General features: G+C 34.4%; 1 protein-coding gene across 1 annotated transcript in view; it reads left to right on the plus strand.

Moving 5' to 3' along the window:
* Positions 1–11,437, plus strand: part of LOC107562388 (DNA nucleotidylexotransferase-like) — an 81,895-nt gene that overhangs the window by 59,466 nt on the left and 10,992 nt on the right. The window contains exon 8 of the mRNA XM_016247016.1: positions 5,922–6,024. Coding sequence (XP_016102502.1) covers positions 5,922–6,024 — 103 coding nt within the window. The remainder of the gene's footprint in view (positions 1–5,921; positions 6,025–11,437) is intronic.

Consider the following 11,437-nt stretch of genomic DNA (forward strand, 5'->3'; position numbering starts at 1 on the left):
ATCACTGTGTCTGTCACGCGACTCTGTTCTCCTTTCAGGCTCTGTCTTTTCATTTATTTTGAAAGATGAAGCTCGCGATTATGGTAAGGGGCGTTACATTTCCGACGAGTGCTTGCGGTGTTCGGCCAATCACAATGCACTGGGTCAGCTGGCCAATCAGAGCAGACTGCGCTTGTCGGAAGGAGGGGCTTTGTAGAAAACGAAGCGTTTGAGAGAGGCGGGGCATAGAGGACCTACAATAATGTACAGTATTTGAAAAATAATGTGTTTTTTTAACATTAAAGCATGTCAACATATTCTGTTACACCAAATACACCAAATAATGATCTTTAAAAAAGCATCATATGACCCCTTTAAGTGGTTTCTTACTGTGTCAAGTGAAAAGTCTAATCATTTGTTGTTGTTTTTTAATATGACCATTAGTAATAGCAGTGGTTGACTTGCCAAACACTTCTAATAACTGATTTCATGAATGAGTTTAGGAAGAGCTGTTATTTCTGTGTGCTTGATAAAGACTTGTGACATCACTCTTCTTCTTGCAGTCTCATCTTCTCTCTCATCTCTGTATTTTTAGCCTGTGAAAGTGACAGAAGTCAGAGGGGTTTAATTTAGCATTTCAGCTTTTAAGCTCTTCTGAAGATGTGTGATGTCTGAGAAGCAGAATGCCGTCTCTAACACCAGCGTATTTCACTATGACAGCAAATAAATAGCTGTCATGTAATATCTAGTAATTCTAAAATGATTTTCAGGAGCTCTTTATGGGTGTGCGGCACTAGATCAGCCGTATGGATTTGCACTTTATGAAAGACTTACAGTGTGTATTAGTGCATATATTATAGTTACCCGTATAATACGAGTTCACCCAAAAATAAACATTGGGACATTACAGTCTTGCTGTGCGGTCACTTTCACAGGCTATGCAGGTGTTGTAGGACATTATAGTGTTGCTATGTGGTTGCTGGGGTGTTGTGGGAGATTACTATAGTGTTACTATGCGGTTGCTGGGGTGTTGTGGGACATTATGGTGTTACTATGCGGTTGCTGGGGTGTTGTGGGACATTATGGTGTTACTATGCGGTTGCTGGGGTGTTGTGGGAGATTACTGTAGTGTTACTATTTGGTTGCTGGGGTGTTGTGGGAGATTACTATAGTGCTACTATGCGGTTGCTGGGGTGTTGTGGGAGATTAGTATAGTGTTACTATGCGGTTGCTGGGGTGTTGTGGGAGATTGCTATGGTGTTGCTATGTGGTTGATGCAGTAAATTAATTGATGTCAAACCTGGCAGAACGGTCTTGAATAACCTTGAATCCAAGTGCAAATGAGAATTGAAAGCTGTTGCATAATGGACGGTTTTCAGAAAATAATGTCTAAACTTCACTCTGTTCCTAATAGAAAGTTACTTTTTGAGTCTGTTTTAAAAAAATGTTCCCTGTGCTGCATAAACATCTCATTCAGGTTTGAATAAGAAGACAGTGAGTAAAATAACAATGTTTATTTATTGAATGCAATGTAAAACACATGCTTACATGCAAAGACATATAGCCATTAAAATTACTCAAATGTAATGTGACCTTATGCACTTCAGTGTGTGTCATTGTGTCCTAACAGTCTGAATGTACTCCAGCATTAGCATGCCTTTTAAAGCTATTATTGTTTGTTTAGCAGTGAGTTTATATGCGTGTGTTTGCGTTTAGAAGTGACTGCTAATGCAGCTCTGTGGATAAGCTGAACTCCCACACACTAGCGCTGGACTTTAGCACATTAGCAATGCTTGTTGAGTTCTAAATGAACATTGTCACATCGCCTCGCCCACTCAATAAGCTCCTTTAAAATGACCCGCGAGACCTTCTCTTTTCACTCAGTTTCAGTCTGTTGCCATTAGCTATAGCGCGACAGACTAATGCTGCCTTCAAGACGCGTTGGAGTGATTGTATTTACAAGATGAGCTCACACGAGCACCACCATAATGACCGTATCAGTGGAAGCTAATTTGGTATTGATCGTGAACTTTGATTGTGTAATTTGATGAAGAACAGTGATAGATTTGGACCGGAAATGCTCATTTACCTGGTTTATGACAGACTTTATTTCCTTTTATTCATGCTAATGATGATTTGTACCGTTAAAATAAACTTTAGTTTTTATATTTTTAAAATACATGTTTATAGTATTTGTACTGTACTGTAGTGTTGTTTTATTTTTACGGTATTTCTAAATGTAATAATACAACTATTTTATTTTCTCTCTCAATTATATTTTTCCCCGGTGCAATTTATAGTCAAGTGTGACCAGTGCTATTATTGTTAACTAAAACTATTAAAACTTGATTTTGTTAATAAAAAAATATATATATAGATAGATAGATAGAACGGGGAGTACTTATACTAACTCAAACAAGGGACTAATGACTAGATTAACAGAACACAGGTGAACAGAATGAAATAATCAAAACACAAGGGAAAACAAACTCAAAGTTCATGAACAAAACATAACCATGACAAAAAGCATATAACAAAAGTACCAAAACCTAAACTTAAATTATAATGATGACTAAAAATATAAAATAAATGTTAATTCAATATGAATAATTATTATAATAGTGTATAAACAATAGTAAAATAACACTTGGTGAGACTAATAAAAAAAAAAAAAATTATATATATATATATATATATAAGTTTTTAATATAGTTAGCTAAAAACAAAAAGTGTAATTTTTACCTTAAATAAAAAAATAAACATTAACTGAAATAAAATAAAATATAAAAAAAATTAAATGTTATTTATTTCAGCTAGTTTCCAAGGCAGCATTACTCATTTTCATTTAGTTTAACTTTATGTACTAAAATAACTATAAAACTGAAATAAAATTGTATTAAATCAACAACAAAATATGACCAAAAATGTATCAAAAATGTAAATTAAAACAGGAAATATAAAAAACAAACTATAAATAAAAAAAATTAAAAAAACTATCCTATTGATACTACAATGTCACTGAAAATTACCCAACAAATACATTATTTCTATCAAAATCGTTGTCAGAAGGAACTTCCCAGGACGACTTGAAGGCAGCATCAGGATCAAACGCTGCTTCTGATCCAGGATTCATTGGTTCTGTCTCATACGTCAGCTTAAGCGTGAGATGTTTGGGCTTTGCATCTGACGGATCTCCATCAGAGGAGGTGGAACGGAGCCGGCGTGTGGTCCATCTGGTTTGAAGAGCGTTTAGTGGTGTCTTCTGAGGCCTGAATTCTGAAGTCTGGATCAAAAATGAGCATCATTCTGCCTCTGTAATCACGCACAGCAGCACGGCTCGGGCTCATTCGCTCGTCTTTAATTTCCTGTATTCTGCCTGGAAGACTGAAGCCAGTTCCTGTGACATGAACACACTTTTACATGCACAGCTCCACTAAGGCTACATGCCGCTCACTAGGTACTGGAACAGAGCCGCAGGTGTTTTGTGTTGTAGCAAGGCAGTATGTCATACCATAAATCTGTGCCTACTCATGAAAAACAAGCGGCCCAGACTTCACTGCAGTGTTCTCTCAACCCAATATTGGATCCAGCAGTAAATAGCTCATTTCTAAACAACGCCCGCACTAAATAATTCGCAAGCTGCATGAATTCTTAAAAAGTCGATGAATATAGCTGTTCTCTTACTTTGCGCTTTTGTATGAAAAGCAGTGTTTTATATGCAGCCTGGCGTCGGGTTATATGAAGCTATGTTTATTCGGCACTACATCTGCGAGCAGGACAAAAGAGAAATGCAAGTTCAGAGTTTTGAGAGCCTCTTATCCGTCCAACTGTGCCTACGCTTGTGTTCTTCACTTCCAGCGCCTGCCATTAAAACCAGAGAAACTCACATTTATGCGCTGTTCTGCTACTCAGACTCATTTGTGTTCGGCTTTTATGGCTTCAGATGGTCTTTGATGTGAATGTGGCACCATCTGATCCATTCAAATACGTCATATGTAATATACCTCATCATATCCATATATAAGGGAGACCAAGGCTGTATTTCAGTAAAAGTCAGCTCGTTTTCTCTTACACTGGTTTTACATGTCGGCTTCATTCAGCTCAAAAGTGCTGTTACATAAACGTTTTATTGAACCTGTACTTCAAACTAAAATTCCAGTATCATATTTGTGTAGCTGTAAACAAGTGAACACAAGAAACCACAAGATTAAAATATAATTAAGTCAAGACTTGTTTTTAGCCATCAGCCACATTTATAATATTGTTTCATTTTATAATGTTATTTTTTTATTTTTTTATTTAGAAATAAATGTATAAATTTAAATTTAAAAAAATTAGAAATTTCTTGATTTAGATTTTTTATTTAGAAATATATTTTAATAATGCATTTATTTATGTATTTAATTAGAAATGTCTTTATTTAGACATGTATTAATTAATTTAGAAATTAAGGTATACATTTATTTTTTAAAAATCTATATATTTTTTAAAATCAAAGAGTATTTTTATTTAGAAATATATTTATTTAGTAATGCATTTATAGAAATTAACATATACATTTATTTTTTTGTTATTTATTAATTTAGAAATCAATTTATTTTTAGAAATAGAAATGATTTATTTAGAATATTTTTATTTAGAAATATGTTTGTTTGTTTATTTATTTATGCAATAAACATTAATTTAACAACATTAGATCAGATAAAACGATAGATAAAACCCTAATGTACAGAAGTGACAATAAAAAATTTATAAGAAACATAGTTATTTTAACCAAAAAAACATCAAATATGAAGTGTCACACAGTGAACTTTGGGAATGTCAATTTAATTTTTCTTTTCTCCAAAAACCGTAAATTTAACAGTATTTTACTGTAAAATCACATTAAATGTAATGTTTGATTTTATACAGTTTTTCGGCATATATAATACAGAAACAGAAACTTACCGTTAACCAATGAACAGGTTTTTACTGCAGCATTTTTACAGTATTTTACCGTTAAAATCAAAATCTTTTTTTTTTTACAGTGTAGAAATGTGCTTGTTTAATAATTAATTGAATTAGAAATGTGTTTGTTCATTTAGAAATAAATGTATACATTTATTTTTAAAATTGACATTTATTTATTTGGAAATGTGTTTGTTTAATTAGAAATTCAGAAATTGTGGATATTTTCACAATAAGACCCGGAACATGTATTATAGAGCCAGTTTTGTTTTTAATTATATTCGGTGAAATGTTGAACTGTGGGGCATGTTGTCACATGATTTATGGGCTTTTAATAATAATTCAGTCATTTCTGATGGAGAACACATTGGTGTTATATATTTGTTACTTTCTAAATTTGAGCTTTTTCATAAATTGCTTCGTATTATTTTTTTACAGTTTAAATTTGACTGAACAGCCATTGGATGTATTTTAAACACAGAACTGTTGTGAAAGATGGATTTTTTTCCTCCTCATGAGATGTTATATATTTTTACATAAATATCTCGGAATATCTCCTGAATTTGCTGCATGTGAGGCCTTTGAGTTTTGGAGACTCATTTTCATAATCTCTCTACACAGCAGTGAAACTCATAAACGTCTGACAGCTCCGGCAGAAGAGAGTTTAATGACGCAGGCCAAATGCCTTATTTGAGTAACAGGAAAAGGCAAAGCCATTAAACGAGCCGTTCGTCCCGTATGGTTACTCGCACACTTGTGTGTGTGTGTGTCTTATTCTGTTTAATGCAGATGACAGTGAACATGCATTCAGTGTATAATGTGTGTGTGTGTGTGTGTAATGTGCAGGGGGAAGGAGTTCGGACACGATGTGGACTTCATCATAAAAACAATATTGTTACTCGCACACTTGTGTGTGTGTGTCTTATTCTGTTTAATGCAGATGACAGTGAACATGCATTCAGTGTATAATGTGTGTGTGTGTGTGTAATGTGCAGGGGGAAGGAGTTCGGACACGATGTGGACTTCATCATAAAAACACCTGAGACCGGACAGGAGGACGTGATTCTGCCCGCCGTGATCGAGCGATTCAAAAGCCAGGTACAAAAACACCTTCTGCTATAAAAGCTTTTATCTGTAGATCATTTGGCCAAATATTGAAATCCGTTTCTCAGAGAATAAAACGAATGACCTCGCATTCTGCTTTAGAAAAGATGACCTACTTTGAGAAATAAACTTGTCATTGTGGAAAGTTTTGCTTGGAAATCCTTGATGGTGAATCTTTTACAAAGAAAGTGTCTTTTTACAATGAAAGTAGGTTTTATTTTTCATATATATATATATCATTTGTAAATATATATGTTAGTAACTTGTTTTTATGAGTTACATGTTTTGTGTTTATTAGTTTGAGTATTTTTAGTAGTTTTATATTAACAATTTAGTAGTTTAATTTTTGCTCTTTGTCTTGTAATTTAGTTTGTTTGGAAAACCTTGATGGTGAATGTTTTTTCAGACTTATATAGATATATACGTATAGTATATATTGTGTATATAATATTTGTTTATTTTATATGTAAGTAACTTTTGTATTTAGTGGTTATATTTCAATAGTTTAGTAATTTAATAGGAGTTTTATTTTTCTTTGTTTATTTTGCTTGGAACGCTTTGATGGTGAATCTTTTACAAACTTGAAAAACAATGAAATCATATAGTATACACATATTTTGAATTATTTCTTATTTAATTAATTATTATTATTTTATTTAGGTATTTGTTTATTTAGGGTTAGGGTTAGAGTTTGTTTATTTTATGAACCTTAGTAAAATTATTTGTATTAATTTAATTTTCAATATTTAAAAGTTTTAAGTAGTTTAATAGTAGTTTTTATTTATTTATTTATTATAAAATTTCGTTTATTTTGTACTGTAATTTGACGGAAAACATTGTAGGTGATTAATGCAGATGTAAAAAAAATCTATAAAAATAAATTTTATTTTATTTTGCGCACACAAAACATTTATTTACTTTATATGTCTATTAGAATTTTAGTATTTTTATTTTTTATTTTTTACATGTTGTCTTATTTAGTTTTGGCAAATGTTTAATTGTTGTTTAGTCACTGTTGAAAATATATATTGCAGTCAAAGCTAAATATTGCATGTGGGATAATTTGGCTGATTCTTTTGTGCGTAATGTCCCAAAAGTCCCATCTGAAGTATGGATGTAAACACTTTTGCTCTCATCAGATGTGCTGGAGTGTGTCTTGATGCTCTCCGTGGTTTCAGCGATGTTTCGTGGCTTTGATTGTCTTGTACTAGCAGAGATGCTTTTGTGGGCCAGAGGGCCTTTAATGGTCACTTAAAACAATCAGAGCGGGCTGTTCATGCGGTTGGTGGATAAACAACTTAATCTTTTCTCGAAAAATTGGCAGTTGATTACAAAGCAGGAAAGAAAGACAAAACAGGAGACCAGGGCGACAATGCACCTGATTTTTAGGGTGATGATTTGTAAATAATCAAACAAGATCAGCCCTTGAGTTATAGTGATTTTGCCACAGCGTTTGGGGTTTTAGAAGCTCTACTTCATATTGTTACAAACAACAGCTTTTAACTACGGCGAAATCCAAGTGTGTAGGTTTGATTTTGTCATTGGTGGTGACATAACAGCAGACAACATGCCCACCATCCAACTACCCCAACATTTCCACATTGTTAATAGACTTTGTCCACAGTTTCATGTCATCTAAAGTCTTTTTTTATAGCTATGGTAGCCAACATACTCATAATTCATAAAGAGAGCTTTTTTATGTTAGCATATTCACCAGACAATAATTACACAATTGTGATTTAAAAAATCTGGCTTCAAACCTACACCACCCTTCTCATCGTATAGTTATTTAATCAATTATTGTTGTATCTGATTGTATTAGTCTATATAGAGTGATATTCAATGTAAAAAGAGCAAATGGGAGAAGCAGATGAACACACATTTCATTGTAATGCATGGATAGAAGAAGAAAACTATACTCTGCTCTTTCTATGTGTACTTGGATATAATATATAATATTTATAATATATACCATAGTTCGGTGACTGTAGTGGGTTTCTTAGCCAGAACTTCGTCGCCAAGGATTTTCCAGAGATCTTCAGTCGTGTTTAGAGCAGGACTCTGGGCCGGTCATTTCATTATTTCAGTGTTTTCAGCTTCAAGAACTGCTTTACCCGTTTTGCAGTGTGACGGGAACATTGTCTTTGGCTGATTGGGAGATGCTTGCAGGGAAGGAAAAATCAAGTCAGGAATCTTGGTGTGATTCTGGAGACAGAGCTTAGTCTCAGCAGTCATGTCAATGCAGTAACTAAATCAACATCATCTCAAAAACATTGCAAGAATGAGATGTTTTGTTTCCAGTCAAGACTTGGAGAAACTTGTTCATGCCTTTATCACCAGCAGGGTGGACTATTGTAATGGTCTCCTCACCGGCCTTCCCAAGAAGACCATTAGACAGCTGCAGCTCATCCAGAACGCTGCTGCCAGAATTCTGACTAGAACCAGAAAATCTGAGCATATTACACCAGTCCTCAGGTCCTTACACTGGCTTCCAGTTATATTTAGGATTGATGTTAAAGTACTTTTACTCATTTATAAATCACTCAATGGCCTAGGACTTTGTCAGATAATTAATGAAATTAGCACCAGGTACCAGATTAACACCAATAGCCTGGAGGTATATCTGTAAGTGTTCTCTAATTTTGATCAGAGTTCTTTTTCAAATATCTAATTTTCAAGTTTTTTATACTGTGCTTCAGAATGCAATTAATTTTAGAAATTGGCTTAAAAAACTGGCCTTCTGCTCCTTTTAGGATAACTTCAAATAGGACTAATCAGTGATCTTGAAATTTAGGAAATTGTAGGTTGTTCTGTAATTTTAAGCGCCACTATGTATATATAATTATGATCTAGCTTTGTCACATCATGAAGTGCTGTGTGCATCTTATGTAGACATGGTGTTAGGTGTTTATTTGAGACTTATTGGTAAAGAGCAGGTTGAGTGCAGAGGTCAGAGGATCTGGACATTAGAAAGCCTTTCTGCTGCAGATGGAGCAGAGAGATGAACATGAGAATGTGAATACTAAGCAGAGATAGATGGAGTGGGTACGAGCGAACAAGAGCGATGAAACGCTCGTGTTGTTGCCACCTGGAAGCCTGGAGGAGTTCATGCGGCGAGTGAGTGGGAGGCGACGGGGACGATGATGGGTTGCCTGTCGCCCTCTCTGTCATTTCAGAGATTAAAAATAACCCAGCGCCTGCCTCCTTTCTCTTTCGCTTTGTATTGCTTGCTTTCCGTCCTCTTACATTGTTATTAGCCTATGTGTTAGAAACATTTCAGACTGATCAAACCTGCATTCACATCTGATCTCGAGGGAAACAAACGTCACAAATGAGGCTCTTTAACAGCTCAATTGCTTCTCATAGAGAGTAATACAATTGAATTGAGAGCAGAAAGAGTCTTCAGCTCAAGTGTCCATGTGCTTTCCATTTTATATCATTACTGTCTTGGAGAAATGTTTCTCTAGAAAAGGAAAATGTATATATATATATATTGTATATATATACTGTATATATACACTGTAAATTCTAATCTCTTTTTTTCTATTAAGATTAATATTTCTGATAAGATTCATCCAAAACCAATGAATAAATAATTGATCAATATAAAATTTAATAAATATATATATAATAATAAATAAATAATAGACTTGCTTTGTCATTCAAACGTTTGGGATCAGCAAGATTTATTTTTAAAGAGATTAGTACTTTTTTTTAAATCAATGAAGCAATAAATTGATTAAAAGTGACAGTGAAGACATTTATAATGTTACAGAAGATTTCTATTTCAAATAAATGCTATTCTTTTGAACTTTCTATTCATCAAAGAATCCTGAAAGATACAATTTATCACAGTTTCCACAAACATATTGTGCAACATTGTTTTCAACATTGATAATAATCAGAAATGTTTCTAATAAATCAGCATATTAGACTGATTTCTGAAGATCATGTGACACTGAAGACTGGAGTAATGATGCTGAAAATACAGCGCAGCATCACAGAAATAAATTACAATTAAACAGATATTCACATAGAAAAAAGCTGTTTTAAATTGAAATAATATTTCACAATTTCTACTGTATTTTTGATCAAATAAGTGCAGCACTGGTAAGCAGAAAAGAATTAGAAAAATCTTGAAACCTCAAACTTTCGAATGGTGATTTTTAGATCCTGAGTCCGAGGTGACACTAAAAAGAAACTTAACTCAGATCTCAAGTTTTCTGAGGTTTGCAAGAGAAATAATATCCCGTGTCCATCCTCTGTGCCTCCAGGGGGAGAGACAGCTGGTGATTAAATGGCAGTAAAGAAGGTCGATTTTAAGTTGCGTAACCTTGTCATGCTAGATGTCGTCTCTCGAGGCTCATGGCATCACATCATGGTGTTTTATTCACCCAGCCTGCGGAGAGAGCGAGCCGTAAAATACATCTGAAAGGATAAGAGACGTCCTTGTGAAAAGACGCATGCATCATTTTTTATTTATCAGGTTTTTGGCTGCTCAAGAAGGTCAGCCTCTGATGATCCAGCGGGTCGCAGCAGTAGAGCTGTGAATTTATATATTTCTTCTGACCCCTGTGGTTAACATTAAAGCAGCCACTGGTTGTCAGGGTCGATTATAAAGCGTAATATAATCAATGGTTTTGTGTGTGTGGCACTAAAGTCTCTGCAGGCCCGTTACTGGACGGCTGCCGGCACCAACACCTCAATCAATCGGCAGAAGTGTTGGGTCAGTGATTCTTCATCCCCTGCTGATCGAACCTTTAGCCCTGGGTCTTCAACTGTCAGACAAGCAACACAGAGCCACCAGTTTTATTTCATACTGTGTAACTCACTGAACTCAGTTCATTACAAGGAATTGAGAACCACTCGTCCCCAAAAATACTCACATGCACACAAATTTATATTCATTTAGTGTACTTATTTAATACTTAAAGACTTTCATATTTTTGTTACATTTCTACATTTTAATCTGGACTAAAATATTCTCTCGATATTGATTTGAAAATGCTCTGATTCTTTATTATTGTTCTTTAATCTGTTTGAAACATTTGTTTACACTTAAAGGGGTCATATGATGCGATTTCAATTGTTCCTTTCTCTTTGGAGTGTTACAAGCTCTTGGTGAATAAAGAAGATCTGTAAAGTTGCAAAGACTAAAGTCTCAAACCCAAAGAGATATTCTTTATCAAAGTTAAGACGGCTAAAACGGCTCGTTCTAACACGCCCCCACATGTCTACATCACTATGTGGGAAGATTTGCATAACGCCGCCCAAATGTTCACGCAAAGAAAGAAGGCGTAACTTTTATTCTCGCTGTAGTATTGTTGCTGCCGCCGCCATGTCGTGAAGACGCTGTGTGTTTCGTTGTGAAAGCGAAACTACTTTGTTTGGTCTTCCAAAAGAGGAC

Source organism: Sinocyclocheilus grahami, unplaced genomic scaffold (genome assembly GCF_001515645.1).
Source record: "Sinocyclocheilus grahami isolate Dianchi unplaced genomic scaffold, SAMN03320097.WGS_v1.1 scaffold821.1, whole genome shotgun sequence".
In the NCBI taxonomy this organism is placed as follows: Eukaryota; Metazoa; Chordata; class Actinopteri; order Cypriniformes; family Cyprinidae; genus Sinocyclocheilus; species Sinocyclocheilus grahami.